The sequence below is a fragment of the Lissotriton vulgaris genome, chromosome 8 (genome assembly GCF_964263255.1).
Source record: "Lissotriton vulgaris chromosome 8, aLisVul1.2, whole genome shotgun sequence".
NCBI classification, from domain to species: domain Eukaryota; kingdom Metazoa; phylum Chordata; class Amphibia; order Caudata; family Salamandridae; genus Lissotriton; species Lissotriton vulgaris.
This window is the reverse complement of record NC_141696.1, coordinates 170,033,707-170,055,006: the sequence shown is the minus strand read 5'-3', so window position 1 is coordinate 170,055,006 and position 21,300 is coordinate 170,033,707. Positions and strand designations below refer to the sequence as shown.

At 45.7% G+C, this 21,300-nt stretch overlaps 1 protein-coding gene across 1 annotated transcript in view; it reads left to right on the top strand.

Moving 5' to 3' along the window:
• INTS4 (integrator complex subunit 4) overlaps window positions 1-21,300 on the top strand; it is a 358,899-nt gene that overhangs the window by 174,532 nt on the left and 163,067 nt on the right. The window contains exon 8 of the mRNA XM_086933901.1: window positions 7,614-7,734. Within this exon, the coding sequence (XP_086790027.1) occupies window positions 7,614-7,734 (121 nt within the window). The remainder of the gene's footprint in view (window positions 1-7,613; window positions 7,735-21,300) is intronic.

Sequence of the window (21,300 nt, the reverse complement as noted above, 5' to 3'; positions counted from 1 at the left end):
CCAAAGCTAACCTCTCAGGATCACTATTTGGATGACAGTCCATAGTTGGAGTTGCACACAATTAAATCACATAGGAAGGCTAATGTTAAAATTAAAAGTGCATTTTACTAGAATAACAATGTTTTCTAACATTGTGAAACTATCAATATGTTACCAGTTACGAGGCCTACTAACCTTGTACAGTTTATACCTTCAGTGGGGTAGTGTGATTCCTTTGCAACATTTTTTCACTGATGAGAAAATTTTAATTTTGTTTAATGTGTTTTTCCAAGTGCTATTTACAATTCCTTATCTGTTCACTTCATTTCTTATTTTTTACTGCCCATTGCTGTCTTTGCAGACGCTTCCTTATTTATTTACATTGCAAATGTTGTGTTTAGATTATTAGTTCTCTTTGCAAATGCGTAAGTTTGTTCTCAGGTTTGTACATCTCGCTAAACATCTCTTGTTCAGCTAAATAGAAATGATACTCTGAAAACTGTGCCGCTACCTTATGGAAGGCTGATCGCTTGTGTTTGCACTATGTTTTAAATGTTTGTTTTTTAAAACCGTCGTGTTGCACTGCACTTTAGTTTTAAAATTGGGGAAGTATTACCGCTGCAGTTACAGCCGGCGCTGACTCCCTAGCGATCCCCGGTGTCCCCTTCTGCTCAGCCAATCACAAAGTGCGGGGGCGGAGACATAGGCCGGGAATTGCTATTTGAATCTCCAATGGCACGGGAGCACAGTGGACGCGCGCAGCGGGCGTGCCGGCGTCGCACAAAGGCGCGCCAAAGGCAAGCCTGTATTCGCTCGTCCGCGCCTGAACGGGGCTAGGGGCTAGATACTCTGCCCGAATCCTCAAATTCTCATCTGAGGAACTCCGAGGGCTCCACCGGGCGTCGCTCACACTAAATCTGCTATTAAAACGTGCTTGAGCAGGAATAACATCTATTAGTCACGCATAATTTTCATAGAAATAACAACTTGTATTGAGCAGAAAGCTAATGTTACTCCCTCCAAGCAGGCATCGTTATGTGTATATTATATAAACACAAGCTCTCTAGCCAAACATCAGATAGAGGTGGTCATGCTACTGGCAACTGACCGACTTGACATTCTGTTCATAACAGAAACTTGGCAGACTCCTGACTCTACACCCGACATCTTGGCTGCATTGCCTAACGATTATTATATTGTCCATGTGGCCCGCCCACCTGGTAAATCGGGCGGGGGAGTGGCTGCAATTATTCATCGCAACCACAAATTTACGGCAGTCTCTTCTTTGAGCCTAATGCAAGTGGACAATCTGGTTATCAAGCTGGAATCAAACTCAGCCCGGCTAAGATGCGTTGTAATCTATAGGCCCCCTCAGCACATACCTCAATTTCCCCTCCTACTGAGTGAGAAAATAGCGAATATGGTAACAAATTACACTAATATTATTTTAATTGACGACTTAAACTACTGGTTTAATGACGTACTTGGTGGTCCCCATTCCAAGGAACTTACAGGCCTATTAACTAACCTTAACTTCACCCAGCACCTGTCCTCAGCCACACACAGTAAGGGTCATAAACTTGACCAAGTCTGGACAACAAATCTCACAGTATCCGTCCCCACGACCCTGCCATGCTTATGGTCTGACCACCACCTCATAACATTCTCGGTAATAGTACCTTCCAGTACTAAGTCTCCCTCGGATGAGGGGGGCATAAGAAATTAGGGTACCCTTAATAAAAAGGGATTTATGAACTCATTAGCTGGCTCAACCCCAACGTTCAATCATGATATCAATCTCCATGAAGCACACATCTCATCATGGCTCCTAACCGCCAGCGATGTGTTTGCTCCATCTAAGAAACTTAGACTAAACCGTCGGGCTGACGCACACAAATGGTTAGCACTCCGACAAAAAGAAAGAAAATGGAGACTAAATTATGCTCCCAAAGACAAGCTCCTCTATGCAGAGGTGCAGAAAGATTATAAAAAAGCTATCACTGCGACAAAGGCAGCTCACTTCTCCACTAGAATATTGAAATCCCGCAATAAATCTAAGGAAATCTTTTCAATTGTGAACGAGCTATCAAATGCCGACAGAGTGTCGCCAAAACCTACTCCCACTCAGGAGCTCTGTGACAACCTGAACAATTTATTTTTTGAGAAAATCGCCACAATCAAAGCCAGCATTCCATGTTCTAATCCCAACGAGCCACTTCCGGCCACATCCATAAATGCTCTATCATTGGAACACTTCCCAGCTATCAGCACTCAGGCTTTCTTGTCCTTACTGTCCATAGTAAAATCGGGTTCTCCACTGGGCTGTTGCCCGCCACACATCCTGAAAGAAATCTTCTCCACTCTTCCACAGCCTGCTGTATCTCTTCTGAATGCATCGCTGCTACAGGGCTGTGTCCCTAAAACATTTAAAGATGCAATCGTGGTCCCCCTGTTAAAAAAACCTGGAGCGGACCCATTAAACTCCTCTAATTATTGCCCAATATCCCTGCTCCCCTATCTAGCCAAAATATTGGAAGCCCACGTGGCTAAATGCCTATCTAATTTCATGGAACAATCTGGCTACTTGGACCCCGACCAGGCAGGGTTTTGTCCTGCTCACTCTACGGAGTCTGTGATATTGGCAGTACTGGACGACCTACGTGGTAAAGCAGACGTAGGTATCCCTCAGGCCTTGGTGCTCCTGGATTTATCCGCCACGTTTGACACGGGCGATCACATGATACTGAGGGACCATCGTGTCAGACAGGCTGGTATCCAGGGCCCTGCCCTTAACTGGATCGAATCCTTCCTAGAAGGCCGCACTCAAGCAGTCTGCCTGGCCAACTTCATTGCACCTAACTTAACCACAACTTGTGGGGTCCTGCAGGGCTCCTTTCTATCTCCACCACCTGTTCAATCTGTACCTCCTTCCTCCGATCAAGTCTCTTAAGGACGGGAATGTGACTACATTTAATTACGCTGATGATCTTCAGCTAACGTTTACCATAGACAACTCCCCCAATTCAATTACCAACTTCCAGGAAACTATGTTATACATCCGTCTTTGGATGGATCATAATTACCTGAAACTCAACACAGGTAAGACCGAGGTGCTACTGATAGGGGGAAGCCAGATCTTCTGGGGCCCTCACGATTGGCCAGCGGAACTCGGTCCCCCTCCAAAGCCCTCTACCTCTGTAAAAAGCCTTGGGGTGACTATAGATAGAGACTTATCACTAAAATAAAACACATATAGGTGCAGTGGTATCAACCTGTTTCTTTCAATTGCGAAAGAGCCGGAAGATCAGCCACTTGCTCACCCATGCAGCACTAATACAGGTGGTGATAGCTATCCCATCTGGATTATGCCAACTTGATCTATTTGGGGATGCCACTCTGTCTGACTAAGCGACTTCAGATGGTGATGAACCAGGCAGCAAGATTGATCCACCAGCAACCCAGGTGGCAATCTGCCAGACCCCTCTTAAAGAGATTACACTGGCTCCCGCTGCCTCAACGGACCGCCTTTAAGACAGGCTGCTTAATTTTTAAATCACTAAATAGCCAGAGCCCCATATTCATCAACAACCTATTATCCAGGTACACCCCTACCCGTGATCTTCGTTCCAAACACTTTCACCTACTAGCTATCCCTAAATTCAAACGGAAACGACGAGGAGGCTTTCGATTCGCATACCTGGCTTCACAATTGTGGAACTCACTCCCTTTCGAGATCCGGTCCTGCACAGAACTATTGAGTTTCAGAAAGTTGCTCAAAACATGGCTATTCGAACAAGCACACAATTAATACTTCTCTTTGTCTTCGACCAGTTACAGAGAAGCGCCATGAAACCACTTGGTGTGCGCGCGCTTTATAAGTCTCTTATAACATTAACATTACTTGGTTTTATCAAGTGATCTACCTAAGTTACCTTTTCTTTATTGACTGCTCTCCCTCCTTTCCAGCTGAATTGGAATTGCTTGTGTGACAGAAAGGACAAGGCAAAGCTTTTCAAAAATAACATTGTCACTTGAGAGTTAGGAAAACTCCTTGCGCAAGCATTTGTCTGCACACACAAAAGTGCAGTCTTCACCCTTGCGTCATCAACTGCTAAATCCAGTTTCTGTTTATTCAGCTATTTTTGATATTGACTTCTGTGGTTTTAGAGTGCTACTGTTTTTTGTTTTTTTGGGGCGATGTTGCTTTTATGGATGGGGACCACCCTTAGGCAAATCAACCTGGGTTCTGCCCAATAAAGCATTATAATGCAAACTGCCAGGCCACTCTGAATTACATTCGACAGTTCATTGTGCTTTTCATTTTAATTGAATTTCATTTACGTCAGATTAGAAGTAGCACAGTGCATTCAGTTGATGTTACTGTTAACACTGACCAGGCCTACTCTGATGTCTGGGCAGGTGGCATTCAGTGAGATCTTGTGTATCATGCACTGGAATTGATCAGAGAATGCTAAGAAACCATATTTTTTTGATGTCCAAAAAGTAAGAGACTGGACTTTAATACATGATGGAAGCTACTGCATCTAGGGAAGAGGGGATTTTATAATCTGCACATTCATCAAGTCCTCAACACCCATTGATAGTGGTAAGAAGGTCACCTTACCCGTTCGGGAGCAAGTTGGTGCCAAGTCTGTTATCGATAACTTCAGAACCTATTAAAAAAATCTGTTGTAGTTTCTGAGGTATCGTTATCTGAGACAGTTAGTGTTTTCTACACTTCTAGAAGCACTCTCCACCATCACACTAGAAATAGCTCATCTCAGCCTTTTCCAAATGGTAGCTTATAACCTGCACAATTCGGGAGAACTTTAGCACAGTTACAGATTTCATTTCCTCTGGATGCTTCTGAAGGATTTCAGTTTTGATTTTGAGAAAGCAAGTGGGCTGCTTTACAACTAATCTAACTTAATAACGATTTTGCAAATAAGTACACAGGGTCTATTATTGGCTCAATTGATATTTGGAGACATGCCTAGGTTTCATTCAAATATTCAGGAAAACATAACGTTCTGATGCTGAAATACTGTTTGGTTTATCAACTAAAGAACTGTAAAAAAGTGCAAAACGTGTATAGTGACTTCTAAGTCAATAAGGTTGATATACACGTGTGCAATTTGAGGCTTTTTTCAGCCTTCCCACGGGTAGACTACTATCAAAGAAAACCGCAAGCATCCAGCTTGAAGGATAGGTTTTGTTGCAAGCCAAAATTATTGCGTCTGCTTCTTTCACAATCAGAGATTACTCTAGCAGTTGGGCTAACTTCCTCTTGTGGTGCATGAGGATTGAAGTCATCAGGAAGCATTCATCCTCTATAAGACGTCTGGTATAAGTTTACCAATAGTGGGTGCAAATCTCTCTCAACGAGTGGGTGATCTGTGTCATCAAAGGAAAAGCACACCTTGATCCTACACTCAAGCCTTCCTTCATGTTTTACAAGTTTAAAAGGTAATCTCCAGAAGTCTTCCTGTTGAAAAGGAATCAACTACCTGAGAGGGAAAAAGGCCTGTTTTTTTTAATTCAGATACTTCATTGTGCCCAGAAGGACTGGGGCATCAGATTTATGTTAGGCCTTTATAATTTGTATCCTTTTCTGTTTATGGGTATATCTCATTTGCTAACACTGGCTCTGATTGGGAATGGCATGCATGTTAAGGGCCGGAGAACCACTGAATGGCATTGCCAGTTTCTGAGATTTACCGTTAGATATGGACATTTTGCTGCACAGCTAACTTACTGTCAGTCCGATCTCGACGGCGAGTGTTCACAAAGATTCTTTAAGTTGCAGCAACCCAATTTTATCTTCACCCAGCCCACCTACAGCCTTAGTTTTCTTAGATGACTAACTGGCCCTAGTTCTGTCTCTCCCAACTAATCAGGACAACTTTCTGCTGTTTTGCAACGCTAAATCCAACATGGGATTTTTCTATCAATTGAAAGAAGCCACATCTATTTCCATATCAGAGACTTCAATTTATAGGAGTAGTGATGGACAATGCTTTAAGACCATCATTTCTGCCTCTGGAGAGGATAAGATTAAAATAGAATTTTTCTAACGCTCTTGTAATTTCATTATTGAGGTTTAGAATTGATGTGTATTAATGTGGGGTCATGCTATTCCTCTGCTTCGCCACAAAAGCAAACTTAGCATTTGATGCAGCAAAGAGAAGTGCATCTAGTGGGACTATGGGCAATGCTTTTTGATAAGCAGGTACAGAATTAATTGGGAGTGTGTCACCACCAGAAGATTACTTCATATTGATGCCTGCCCTATTTTGGGTGGAATGTGCAGTAATTTCCTTCAGGACTTCTGTTGCCGTTGACAGATTAACAGATGGGGGACGCAATCTCATTTGTGTTTTCTATAAAGACCATGTTGTCCTGAAGATGGTACCTTCCATTTTTTCAATGCTTAAACTGTGTTCTTGCATTCAATTATCTGCTTGGTATCAGCCTTTACCTTGTGGGTGGCAGTTTTTCCATTACCATCACTGTTTTTTGTCCAAGAAAAGATGCAGCTTTTAGCCATGAAGTTGCAACGCATTCTGTTTTCTTGAAGATTGGGCCTGTGCCATTGTCACTTCCCCTCTAAGGTTTGAAAATATGAAATTGATTGCCAAAATACTTAGAGACTAGAAGGATGATGGGGTAATTATATTTATTTAAAAAATACTGAGATGGGGATGGAGGTACCTTTAAGCCTTTCTCTCCTTTCTTTAAAACAAACATCCAGCATCCAATAAATTGGGATATGCTGTACAAGAACCATAGATCCATGTGGATAAAAAGATTTAGGGCCTGATTACGAGGACAACGGTCTTGGGACTGCCATACTCACAGTGGCGGACCGAACGCCACCACCTCGGCGTTCCGCTCGTATTGCGATGGTGGTGCTGGCACTGCCACAAGACCGCCGCAACCACCAGAATCCAGCAGTGGTGTTGAGAGGGGTTGTAAATGGTGGCAGTGCTGAAGCTGAGCAGATTAGGACCTGCATTTCCACCGCCCATTTAATGGTGAGAATCCACCATGAAAAGGGTGGTGGTAAGGCAGGGAAGGGGTCCAAATTTGGCCCCTGGGCAAAACTGCCCATGGCTGAGTGTTGGGGGCACATGTTGTCCCACTCTGAAATTGCACCGTTTTGTATGCACTGTGTGGCATGCACAACATGGTGCATGCCACACCGTGCACAACGTGCTGTAGGTGCTGAATGGCAGTAGCATGCTGTTTAGGCTCTCCTACGAGCCTAATATACCTGCCACACCGCCCGCCCACCATGGATTCCACTCTGAATCCGGCGGGCAGGTTCACCAGGAGCTTGGCGGTCTTCCTGGGACCGCCGCAGTGGCGGACCTACAGGAAGGTCTCCAAACTCATAATAAGGCCCTTAGAAACTGCCTTTGGCATTTAGTGGCACATGGTTAAGGATCACATAATATACATGATAGGAGTATTTGTGCATGAAGAACCTCAAACTTTTAAAAGTGAAGCTTTCTTTTTTTGATGTTTTCTTGTCATGTCTAATTAGAGATATCATTACCAGCTAGTAGTGAGTGAAGGAGAGCCAGGACAACTAAGATCACCATTGATGTAATTTTTACTTTTTGTTTCATTAGTATAGTACCAATCCCTTCGTCAAATGAGGAGATCCGCTTGGTTGATGATGCATTTGGAAAAGTTTGTCACATGGTCAGCGATGGATCATGGGTTGTAAGAGTGCAAGCTGGTAAACTACTGGTAGGTTTAATCAATAGATATTTGTTAATGCAGTTTCTGTCCATATTTATGCATTTAGTTCACAATTTTATATAGCAGTAGAAACATGAAACCGCTTTACATGAAACCCTGTTGACACCAGGTCTTATATGTAATGCAACCTAGAAAGGAGACCGCATAATATGAATGGAACAGCGGCATGAGTGGCTCACTGTAAATAAATTCAGTATAAAGCATATGAGAACTAAAGGGGGATGTAGGAGAGCAATGGGATGAACTAGGAAGTGCAAAGGCAAAGATAGAGTGAGGATTGGATTGGACAGAGTAGCGAGCAGCTTAGGGTAGGAGAAGGAGAAGAGCGCAAGAAATGGATGAAGGATTTGGAAGGGAGGTAATTAATTGAGGAGGGAGGGAGAGTGTGTGAGACAGGTCGAGGACTAAGTGATGGGAGACTAAAAGGGTAGGGAGCGGGTGAGTGTAGGGGTTGTGGAGTGGGAAGGAAAGGGGAGAAATGTCTAAGAACAATCGAAGGGCGAGAGACACTCAATGGCGAGAGGTATGTGCAAGGACAACTGGGAGGGCTAGCATGGAGCATAGACAGGTGAGAAGAGGAAGGAAACGTGAAACATAAACATTAAATGAAAGGGTAAACTGGAAAATAAATGAAAGCGGGATGGAGGAAGAAAGGTGAGATGGAGAGGTCTAGAGGTAGGAATACGGCTGAAAAGACAGATGGAGGAGGGCAAGAAGCGAGGGTAAGGGACCCTCTTTAGTTATCATCATAGGATGGAGATAATCATATGCATGCTTGCAGAGTTCTCTCTCATGGCTGACTGTTAAATAGCAGAGTCTGCAAGCGTAGGATGTGTGTGGTGGGGTCACCCACAACGGCAATGCCGGTGGGAAATGCCACACAACCCAAAAGTATCTAAAGATCTCAGCTGGGCTGGTATAGATCCCCGGGATGGCTGGAACTGCTTGGTTTTCGGTGCTAGGCGACCATCTGCGGACGTGTTTGGGTCAACGATTCCTGACCCCTAGTTCCTTCTCCCCACCCCAAATGTTCCCTGTGTGAGGGAAGTAATTGAGCTCTCCTGAAGACTCGGGACCAAATCATATTTTTTCTCTTTTTTCTTTAATTTTGCCCGACTTCCATGGGTTTTGTTAACCCCTTAGTGTTTGCTGCCACCACAGTTGATGGTTATTAGGTTTTTTTTGGGTGGTTCATTCCCAGATATAATACATTGTGTGATTGCTAGCCAATATGAAACTGTATATTTAATCAGCCTCTCATTGTGTTGGTATTTCTGACATTTAGCACAAGTTCACTGTACATCTTTTCTTAATTGTATTACTAACTATGGGATGTTACCGGTTCCCTAATTTTACACAATTTACATCTTCGTTAATTTGTAATGTTCCACACTGTGCAAATTCTCAATAAAAACAAGTTTAAATGTTTAGTTCAATGAGTTCCATTCCAAATAGACGACACCAAAAAAAACCTGAGGGTCAGTAACTCTTATTGTTGGGTGCTGTACAGTGCACTAGACGGCCATAAGAGATGTCAGGTAAATGTATATGGTCCCATCATAAATTATGGTGGGTGCATTGCAGGTTCCTTTATTTTACTAAGTCATATGTGAGTGCTGAAATAATTTGGGCTGTTGATTTTAATTGTGTGTTGGATGGATGATTCAATGGTCATCCCCAGAGGACAACACTACGTGCCTAAGACCTTGAGAGGAAGCTGCCTTGATATATATTTGGAGAATACATCATCAAGAAGGCAATTTACTTTTGTTTCACACCCACAACTGACACCTGTTTTTGATCGGACTTAACCTGGTTCACAAAGAATTCAATTGTAGGTTCCCCCACTCTACATGGCAAGATTCTTAATGGATCACTGACAGCTAATGTTAACTTATGAAACATTTTTATATAATGCCAAAATTTCAACATAGTGTTTGACAGCAAAAGCACACCGACAGGGCATTCGAAGTCTCCATTTATAAAATCAGTCAATCAATCATTTGTAGAGCGCACTACATACCCGTGAGGGTCTCAAATCGATGGAGGGGGGCGCTACTGGTCAAACAGCCAAGTCTTGAGTAGCCTCCTGAAGGTCAGCAGGTCTTGGGTCTGTCGTAGGCTCAGTGGGAGGGTGTTCCAGGTTTTGGCGGCGAGGTGGGAGAAGGATCTCCCGCTTGTCCGTGTTCAACTTCAGTCAGCTGATCTTCATCCAGTCGGCGACGGCCTTCATTCCTTCGTGGAGGTTGGATTTGTCAGTGATGGGGTCCTTGGTGAGGGAGAGGATCAGTTGAGTGTTGTTGGCGTAGGAGATTATGTTGAGGTCGTGCTGGTGGGCGACATGTGCGAGCGGGCTATGTAGATGTTAAACAGTGTCGGGCTGAGGGAAGATCCCTGGGGTACGCCGCAGATGATCTCGGAGGCTTCATATCGGAATGGGGGGAGGCGGACGCTCTGGCTTCTGCCGGAGAGGATGGGGTTGGCCATTCCAGAGCCTTGTCTCGGATCCCTATGGCGTGGAGGCGTGTGCGTAGTGTGCGGTGGCAGACGGTGTCGAAGGCGGCGGAGAGGTCCAGGAGGATGAGGGCCTGCTGTCTCACCATTGTACAGCAGGGTCCTGATGTCGTTGGCGGCGATTAGGGCAGTCTCGGTGCTGTGGTTGCTGCGGAACCCTGACTGGGAACGTTCCAGGATTCTGTTTCTTTTAATTATCAGGTTAGCTGTCTGTTGACGATAATTTCGATGACCTTGGCCAGGAATGGAAGCAGAGAGATGGGCCGGATGTTCTTGAGGTCTCTTGGGTCCGCCTTGGGTTTTTTATAGTAGGGTGTTGTTCTCGGCGTGTTTCCAGCTCCCTGGGAAGATCGCGGTCTCGAGGGAGAGACTGATGACGTTGCGCAGACTGGGTGCGATGGAGCTGCTGACTTTGTTGAAGATGTGGTGCGGGAATAGGTCTGACGGGGAGCCAGAGTGGATTGTGCTCATGGTATTGATGGTTTCATCGATGCTCATGTTGGCCCAGGCTAGCAGGGGGTCGTGGTCGATGGTGTGCGGGTAGTCGGTAGTGCTGATGTCTGTTGGGTCTGTCTGGGTGTTGAAGCTGTCGTGGATGTCTGTTATCTTGCTGTCGAAAAACGTGGCGAGGGAGTCGCACAGGGCATGCGAAGGCGGGATATCATTGTTATTGGAGCTAGGGTTGGAAAGTTCCATCACAATGTTGAAGAGCTCCTTGCTATTGTGTGCGTTGTTGTCGAGGAGGTCCTCTTGGCTGTCCTAATAAGGTGATTGTGGTTGCGGATGGGGTCCTTGTGGGCTGCGTGGCTGCCCGGAGTCTGCTCACTGTGCCATTTCTTCTCTAGTTTCTTGCAGGCTCGCTTGGAGGCTAGGAGTTCTGGGGTGAACCAGATGGCCCTCTTGCTGGTGTCTCTGTAGGAGGGTTTCTTCGGCGAAGGTGTTGGGGCAGTCGTCGATCCGGCGTCTGAGGCTGTGGGCAGCGTAGGTGTTGGAGGATTCGGTGGGTGGGCTGAGAGTGAGGTTTGCATGTAGTTGGTCTTCGGTGATTTTGCTCCAGCAGCGGCGAGGGATCTGTTGGGTGCTGTGGTGAGTGGTGGGTTTCTGATAGGTGAAGTGGATGCAGCGGTGGTCGGTCCAGAGGAGTTCAGTGGTGTGGCTGAAGGAGACGTGGGAGCTTGAGGAGAAGACTGGGTCGAGCATGTGGCCGGCAGAGTGGGTAGGCGTTGTGGTGATTTGCCTAAGTCCGAGGTTGGCGAGGTTATTGATCAGGATGTTGGAGTTGCTGTTGTTGTTTTCAAGGTGAAAGTTCAGGTCTTTTAGGAGGATGTAGTCTGGTGAGGTCAGGGCGTGTGTGATGATGAAGTCGGCGATTGAGTCGCTGAACTGGGGTTGGGATCCGGGGGGTCTGTAGACGAGGGTGCCTCTGAGGATGAAGTTTGGTCTGTGTGGATCTGGAAATGCATGTGTTTGGTGGTGTTGAGAGTGTCGTCGGTGCTGGTCGAAACCCTGATTCTGTTCTTGTGGACGATGGCGATTCCTCTTCCGACTCCATTGGTGCGGTCTCTGCGGGTGATCTTGTAGATGGCAATGGGGATGTCGGGTGCAAAGGAGTTGTTCATCCAGTTCTCTGTCAGGAAGGTGACGTCCGGGGATGATGTGTCAAGCAGGTCCCAGAGCTCGACGGTATGTTTGCGTGAAGAGCGGGTGTTCGGTAGGATGCTTCGGAGGTGATTGTGGCCTTTCTTGGCGGGTGCTTCGGCGACTCTGAGGTTGGTGTAGCTGCAGTTCTGGCAGGTGAAGGGACCCTGTGTGCATTTCGGGGCGGCTTTGAAGCAGGTGTGGGACTGTTCGGAGTTGAGAGCGTGGAGTGTGCTGGCATCGTAACGGCGGCGGTCGTCGTGGCGGGTGCGGGGGCCGGGGGTTCTGGATGCTGGGCACCGACGGGCGCAGCCTGGATTGCCTAGCGGCGCGCCAGCTGCGCGCGGCCGCACTACGAGCGGCCGCACTGCTGCCGCCATATATGTGGAGGGAGGAGCAGCTGGGAGGCGGGAGGCAGGGGCAGCGAATGGGCAGTGAGCAGGGCAGCAGTGGACGCAGCGGCGGGAACGGGAGCAGCAAGGGCACCAAAGGCAACCGAGCACAAATCAGGTGGCAATAAGGGGAACAGAAGGCAAGAAAAACAGGCACAGAAAAGAGTGCAGGCACGGGGGGGAGACAGACCACAGCGGTCACAGACACAAGAAGACAGTAAGGACAGTATAGGAAAAGACAGGGACAGGGATACAAACCTAAAGCCTACCACTGGCCACCAGGGATGAGGGGCAGGTGGTAGCCTGCAGCTAGAGGAGGGCCTCAATTTCTCAGCAGCGGTAGCTGGGCCAGGGTCAGGACACACAGGCGGAGCTGTGTGGTGGGGGAGCGACCTACCTAACAAGGTCAAGGGTCGCACAATATGTAGTGCTTATTTGGGGGGAGCACTTGTAGCATGACCTCGGACGCTTTGTGGCTAAAATGTATTAACTAAGTTGCAAATGGGAAACATTGTGTTCGAGGCATATGAGCTGCAGATCGTACACTTAGCAATAGATTGCCACCTGGTGTTGGGCTCGGATGATTGCAGGTTGTTTTCTTTGTCTTTGAAGTCTTTGTAGTCACGAGATAGGTGACTCCTCCCTTGGACAATACTGCGCATGGTCATCGACTCCATCCTCAGATTGTTTTTTTCCGCCACTTGGTTCGGATGAAAGTTTTCCGCTCCAGCTAGAAAAGACTTTTTTCAGCAAGTTCGAAGCGTGAAACTTTATATAAACAATTTTCGACATCAATAGACTTTTCGACATCACCAGCTACATTCCGGTGCGTCGACGCGGGCCGTTGGGCCTATTGGTGGCATACGGCCTACGCCTCATGGAACGAACTCCATTCAAGAGATGCCCGGTATGTCGAGCAAAATTCCCTCATAGCGACCATCACGAGGTCTGCATTCAGGATCGGAGGGCCCGTCGACACGAGATGAGGAGATCAGCACCGGAGGCCATCTTTGAGGGGGAGATAGTCGGAGAGGACGTCTCAGGGGACGAGGATCCACTCGAAGATATTTCCGAGGACGAGGCTCCACTCGTTGCCGAGGAAGACTCGCCTGATCTTCAGATCATATCGGGGACAGAGGATTCAGACGACTCGATTCCATCTCGACAACCCGTGAGTACCCCTGCCCAACACACACTACCCAAGACAAAGGCAGCAGTCGGCACTCCGCCCATGGGGCCCAGTCGAGACCGAAATTTACCCTTTTCGGGCTTGGCTCCAAGGAAAAAGACTACGCCTTCCGGTGCTTCAGCATCGAAAAAGCCACATGTGCCAATTCCACCTCCTCCATCGACACCGAAACATCCTTCGACACCGAAGGACTCTTCGACACCGAAGCCAAAACGCCCTTCGGTGCCCAAAGACCCTTCGGCACCCGAACCATCGGTCCCGAAGCCAAAGACTGTACCGGATCCGAGAGCTTTGTCTCCGAAACCTTCCGGTTCCAAAAATAAAGATGGGATTCCGGCGCTGCAGGCCCAAAAAAGCCTGTCTCCATGCCGAAATCTCCAACATCGGTACCAAAGACTCCAAGGCCTGATACAGACACGCCTAAACCCTCTGACAAGCCTACCAAACCAAAACCACCTTCGGCACCGAAGACTTTGCCACAGGACTCGATAACTCCTCCTAAAGCAAAAAACACTAAACAACCTCTATTGGCACCGAAAAAATCGACGCCGAAGAAGATTGTAGATGAGGAAGAACTGTTTAGACCAGATCCTAAACAGAAAAAGGTCTATATCAATCCAAAAACTGGACATGTGGAAGCAATTCCTTACAAGAAAAGACCAGCAGACACACCACTTCCACCTGTGGTTCCTGCCAAAAAGAAGGATTGTGCAACTTCTCCAATGCACTCTTCCTCTCCCTCCTCTCCTATCCCTCCTTATATTGAACCTATAACTTCTCCTGTTCAATCTCATGCATCATCACACCACACTGACGAGGAGTATGATCTAGGTGGGGGGAATGACGTACCAGAGCCACATGCATACCCTTTAGATGAGGATGTCAATCCGGAATATCCGAAGGATGATGACATATACAATTTTCCACCACATAATGTGCCAGACATTCCTGATCCTCAGTACTACCCAACAAAACCTTCCCCTCCAGAAGATAGTATTGTGTTTAATCATCTATTAAATAGAGCTGCCCTTTACCATGGAGTCCCAATGCACCCTGATGCCATTGAGGAGGATTTTTTACTAGACACATTTGAGCAGTCACAAAGAGCTACACAAATACTACCCATGATCAAAGGAGTCATTAAACATGCTCCAGACATATTTAAAGACCCGGTACGATGTAGGGTGTTAAATCCCAGAATAGAAAAAAAGTATAGACCAGCACCATCTGATCCAGTCTATATTAAGGGACATCTGCCACTAGACTCTTTGGTAATGTCTAATGCACGTAAAGAGCCAATTCCCAGACCTCTGGTGATACGCCCCTGCCTGACAAAGAATCTAAAATCATTGATGCGTCAGGGAAACGGATTGCTGGGCAGGCCACAAACATATGGCGCATAGCAAACACACAAGCCTTACTCTCACGCTATGACAGGGCTCACTACGACCAGCTAGAAAAACTAATGGAGCACCTCCCAGATCAATACAAGGATCAGGCAGCAGAGCTCTTACAAGAAGGTAAATTAATATCCAATGCCTCAATTAAATGTGCACTAGATGTAGATGACACAGCATCCAGAGCAGTCAATACTAGTGTTATACTCCGACGTCATGCATGGTTACGCATTTCATGTTTTAAACTAGAAGTACAGACTACCATCTTGAACCAGCCCTTCAATCAGAAAGAGTTGTTCGGGAAGGAAGTAGAGAACACACTAGAAAAGTTGAAGAAAGACACGGACGCAGCTAAGTCTATGGGTACATTACAATCCACACATACTAGAAGTTCTTTTCACCCTTCTTTTTATCCAGGAGGTTCCAAGCAGACCGGCGCAGATACATCATCTTTTATGACGCACACACAGACCTCCTCTAACAAAGGCTACTTTAGAGGAGGATACAGAGGCAACAATAATAAGGAAAGAGGTAGAGTTAATAAAAACCGCTCCTCTTCCACTCCCAAACAGTGACTTCCCTATGCCTCCCCTACAGCATTCCACTCATGTGGGGGGCAGATTATCACAGTTCCTGCCTGTCTGGAATTCCATCACAACAGACAGGTGGGTAAGACAAATTATCCAACATGGCTACTGCCTAGAACTCACAGCAACCCCCCCAAACATACCACCCAGGCAGCGTCCAATGTCCACAGAACACATTACTCTGCTTCAACAGGAAGTTCTAGCACTTCTACAAAAGGATGCTATTCAAGTAGTTTCTTTAGAGGAAAGAGAACAGGAGTTTACTCCCTGTACTTCCTAATTCCCAAGAAGGACGGGACATTAAGACCAATTCTCGATCTCAGGCCCCTCAACCATTACATACAATCGGATCATTTTCACATGATCACTTTACAACAAGTACTCCCACTACTACAGCAGGGGGACTTTCTTTCAACACTAGACCTAAAGGACGCCTGTTTTCATGTTCCTATACATCCTGCGCACAGGAAGTATCTAAGGTTTGTCATACAAGGACAGCACTATCAGTTCAAAGTCCTTCCATTCGGGGTCACAACAGCTCCATGAGTGTTTACAAAGTACTTAGCAGTAGTAGCAGCACATTTCAGAAGACAACAGATTCATGTCTTCCCTTACCTCGACGATTGGCTCATAAAAGCAAAATTGTTCAACCAGTGTGTACAACACACAAAACAAACAATTCAAACATTGCACGACTTCGGGTTTACACTAAACTACACCAAGTCGCACCTAGAGCCTTCACACGTTCATAAATATCTAGGAGCTACCATAGACACATCTACAGCTCTAGCGCATCCCAGTCAAGCCAGGATACAGAGCATTCAGACCTTAGTCTCCCTTTTTCAACATCAGCACTCTCTCCTAGCCTGAGTGTTCATGAGATTAATAGGCATGATGGTGTCTTGCATCTTCATAGTTCCTCACGCAAGACTGCAAATGCGCCCATTACAAGAATGTCTAGCACAACAGTGGAATCAGGCTCAAGGTCAGCTCACAGACCTGGTGTTGGTAGACCGCCGTACATATCGCTCTCTACAATGGTGGAACACCAAAAACTTGACAAAGGGACGGCCGTTCCTAGATCCTGTTCCACAGATAGTGCTCACGACAGATGCATCCCTCACAGGATGGGGAGCCCATCTCTTGCATTATACCACACAAGGTCAATGGGACAATCAACAAAGACAGCTCCATATCAACCATCTAGAGCTGCTAGCAATTTTCCTACCACTCAAAACGTTTCAGTTACAAGTACGAAACAAAGCTGTCCTAATCCCGACGGACAATATGACAGCCATGTATTATATACAAAAACAGGGGGGGGGGACACTCTCTGCAACGGTCCCAGCTTGCATAGAACATTTGGAGATGGGCCATTCCTCAAAACATACACCTGACAGTAGAACACCTTCCAGGAATTCACAATCAGATAGCAGATCTGTTGAGTCGTCGGTCACAACAGATTCACGAATGGGAGATACACCCACAAGTTCTTCAACCATTCTTCCAAATGTGGGGGCATCCACAGATAGATCTGTTTGCCACCCACGAGAATGCAAAATGCCCAACCTTCGCCGCCAGGTTTCCACACCCACGGTCGTAGGGGAATGCAATATGGATGAACTGGTTAGGCAGATTTGCGTACGCTTTCCCGCTTTTCCGCCTCTCCACTCATTCCACTAGTAGTGCGCAAGCTCAGACAACAGTCTCTCAAACTAATACTAGTGGCTCTCACATGGGCACGTCAGCTGTGGTTCACCACACTACTAGACCTCTCCCTGGTTCCACATCAGAAATTACGGCTCACGTCATCCCTGTTAACACAGAACCATGGAGAAATAAGACACCCAGAACCAAGCCAACTGAATTTGGCGATCTGGCTCCTGAAGTCTTAGAGTTCGGTTACTTAAACCTACCACCAGACTGTATGAACATAATTAAAGAAGCTAGGAGACCCACTAGCAGAGCATGTTATGCGGCTAAGTGGAAAAGATTTCCAATATATTGTAACAACAATCTTATTGATCCACTGGATGTTTCTATGCAAAATATTATTTGCTACCTTCTACACCTACAAAGGTCCAATTTGGCTTATTCTTCCATACGCCTGTATCTGGCAGCAATTGCAGCCTATTTACAAAATAGGCAACATCTATCTCTCTTTAGAGTACCTGCAATAAAAGCATTTATGGAAGGATTAAAACGAATAATCCCACCTAGGTTACCGCCTGCTCCAGTATAGAACCTAAATGTGGTCCTTACAAGACTTATGGGACCCCCTTTCGAGCCTTTACATAAGTGTGAATTGCAATTCCTAACATGGAAAACTGCTTTCCTTGTTGCCATCACCTCTCTCAGAGGAGTTAGTGAAATACAAGCATTCACAATAGAAGAACCATTTTTTCAGATACATCCTAACAAAGTGGTTCTTAGGCCTAATCCTAAATTCCTACCAAAAGTTATTACTCCTTTTCACCTTAACCAATCAGTAGAGCTACCAGTGTTTTTTCAAAAACCTGACTCTGTTGCAGAAAGGGCTTTACACAACTTAGATGTTAGAAGAGCTCTGTTATACTACACAGACAGGACTAAATCCTTCAGAAAGACAAAACAACTATTTGTATCTTTCCACCACACAAGGGCAATCCCATCTCTAAAGGAGTAATTGCCAGATAGATTGTAAAGTGTATTCAAATATGCTAGCAAAAAGCTAAACGTACACTAACGGTTCCTCCTAGAGCGCACTCCACTCGTTAACTAGGCGCCTCTATGGCTTTCTTAGGAAATATACCACTAGAGGACATGTGCAAGGCAGCAACATGGTCTACAATACACACCTTCACTAAACACTATTGTGTTGATGTGCAAGCCAAGCAGCAAGCTGCAGTAGGCCAAGCTGTCCTTAAAACACTATTTCAGTATGCTGCAACGGGTACAAGCGACCACCGCTAGGGGAGACACTGCTGCACAATCGATGCTAAGTGTACGATCTGCAGCTCATATGCCTCGAAAGGAAAATGATACTTACCAGTATGCATCTGTTCTTGGCATGTAGAGCTGCAGAATCGTACACGCCCTCCCGCCTCCCCGGACTTGTATCCTTTCCAGTACTCATCTTACTTAGATGCACACGCATGGACATCCTTTCTCTTTACTTCTACTAACTCCATCATTTCCCATCATGGCAAAAAACAATCTGAGGATGGAGTCGATGACCATGCGCAGTATTGTCCAAGGGAGGAGTCACCTATATTGTGACTACAAAGACTTCTTCCAAGACAACAACCTGCAATCATCCGAGCCCAACACCAGGTGGCGATCTATTGCTAAGTGTACGATTCTGCAGCTCTACATGCCAAGAACAGATGCATACTGGTAAGTAGCATTTTCCTTTCTGACTTTGAAAAAGGAATTCATGACCCTTGAATGTGATTTACCCGTGCACCCTGACTGCAAAGCTGAATGGCAGCGAGTATATTGACACATGGTAATTATAAGACAAATACTTCATTAATACATTTTCGCAATTATATAGAGAAGGAAATAAAGCAAGCTGACTAATAGCCTGGTTCCTTAAAAGAGAATGATTCAGTACATAAATTCAGCTGTCCTCTCCTACATGACTAAATTATATGAGTAACCTAATGAGGTGGATGTACACAGTGTGCAGGAGTACCTGCATAAACTCTGCCTAAGGCAGCTCATGAGGAAAAAAGGGACAGTTGAATGTCCCAATCACAACTGATCAATTCATGACAGCAATGGTAGACATGAAAAAGATTAAAGCACCATGTAGTCACAGACATCCTAAAGAGTCTGTAAGCTCAATTAGTAGATAAGCTTCTGCATATACATCTAGTAGTTTATAGAATAGTGTTTGCCAATGTAGGAGAGGTATTGGTGGAATTGATCCCCAAAAAACACCCCATAAAAATGAAATTGTATGGGCTTTTCTCCATGATTAATGTATATACCAACATTTTAAAAAAGGTGCTTACAAACAGACTCATCCTAGTAATAGCATAATTAGTTCACTGTGATCATTGTGGCTTTATACTGCACCCAAGCACGCTTTGTAACTTGCAAAGGTCGACCCATGTTCCTGCTGGACTAAGGGGAATGAAAGATCAGTATGTGCTGGCTCTATTGGATATAAAGAAAGTATTTGATACTGTTAATTGGACTTGTATGTCAAAGGTCCTGGAGCAGGTGGAAATTGAACCCACATACTTAACGTGAGTGGCACTAGTACTACATACCTGCTTACTGCAAGCATAAAAACTAGACAAGTGATCTCAGACAGCATAATGCTGCGTAGGGTTCCGAGATAGGAGTGCTCCCCTGTCCCTGTTGCTGTTCATGTTGGAGATGGAACCATTACCCTGCAGATTAAGAAAAGTTTTGGATGTACACTGATGCATTATAAATTTATTTGAACCCCCCAGCACACTCGATCACGATTCTCTTAAAGGAACTGGGCACATATGAGAAGTTTTCTGCACTTAAAACATACTGAGACAAGTCTAAACTAGACACATTGGGCGGACTTAAGGAAATGGACCGACAACAACTTCCTCAGCTGGGGTTAGAATGGATGACCACACGTTTGATATATTTCGGAATGCATCTGACTTATAATATGGAAGATGTGCCCACATTGAAGATACATTGTATAATGGATGGTCTGATATCAGTCACATCTTAGAAAACACTCCCTATGTCGGTCATGGGTAGAGTATTCATTGAAAAATAGTAGTTGTAAGTAATTTGGTTTAGGTGTTTTTTTTGTTTTTTTAAGCTGTCCTTCAGGGAAATTATATTTATTTCAGGAATCCTTAGTCCCGATTCCCGGTAATGTATTTTAAACATTGGATAAAATGTTCATCCCATTGGTAAGGGTTGAGAACCACAGTCCAGTCAAATTATAAGCTTTAACCCCTTGGGCGTGGCCGCGATTCTGCACCTGTGCGGCCGTTTTAATGAGTGGACGGGTTCATGACGGCCCCCAGCCGTCATCAGCACACGCCCACCTTGATGCATGACGGACGGGGGCCGTCATCAGCATGGAAGGGGTTAAACCTAACATGGAGATTTTAGGGGTTTAGAAACCCTGGATATAGCAGTGCAATTACAGCAAACAGAGCACTTTAATTGGGAAAAGACACTGTCTAGAGGGACACGTGATGCTATCCTCAAGAAACTAATTATGATGGGTGCATCATTCTTGAGATGCTGCATCAGAGCCAGCACTGTAGTAAATGGACTCTTTGTTCTAGGAGCTACCGTGCCAGAAGGCTATGCCATTGCCACAGCTGCAGGGAGAGGAGACTGCTGAAAAGTGCAAAATAAATGCCACAAGGTACCCCGCAGAGTGGGACGCGCGTGGGCTGCGCCCGGGAGAAGCCCAGGCCAAAGAGCGGCCCAGTCCGTGTCCGTCACTGACAGGAAGATGCAGAGCAAGGCCACCCCCTCAAGCCCCCTATTTAAATTCACTATACCTTCGTGTTTGGTAAGCTCTATTAGCCAATCTGACCATTAACATGTATTCACCCTTAAAAACTTTGACTTTAAGAGTGATGCTGGGCAGTTCACATCAATATTATTCTGGCTGAATACTTAGACATGGTAAAATGTCGCTTTATAACTGCAAAATCTCAGACCAATTTAGTGTTTGTTGTACATTGGCCTGTTGGGTATGTTCATTTCTTGCTACTCTCTGGAATTCAAGAGCTTGAATCTATCCTGTCTGGGGTGTCCCTATTCTTGGGACCCATTGTCTAATTATCTGACTGTGCCTGTTCAACTTGCAGTGACAGGAACAGAGCGTCCCTGCTTCC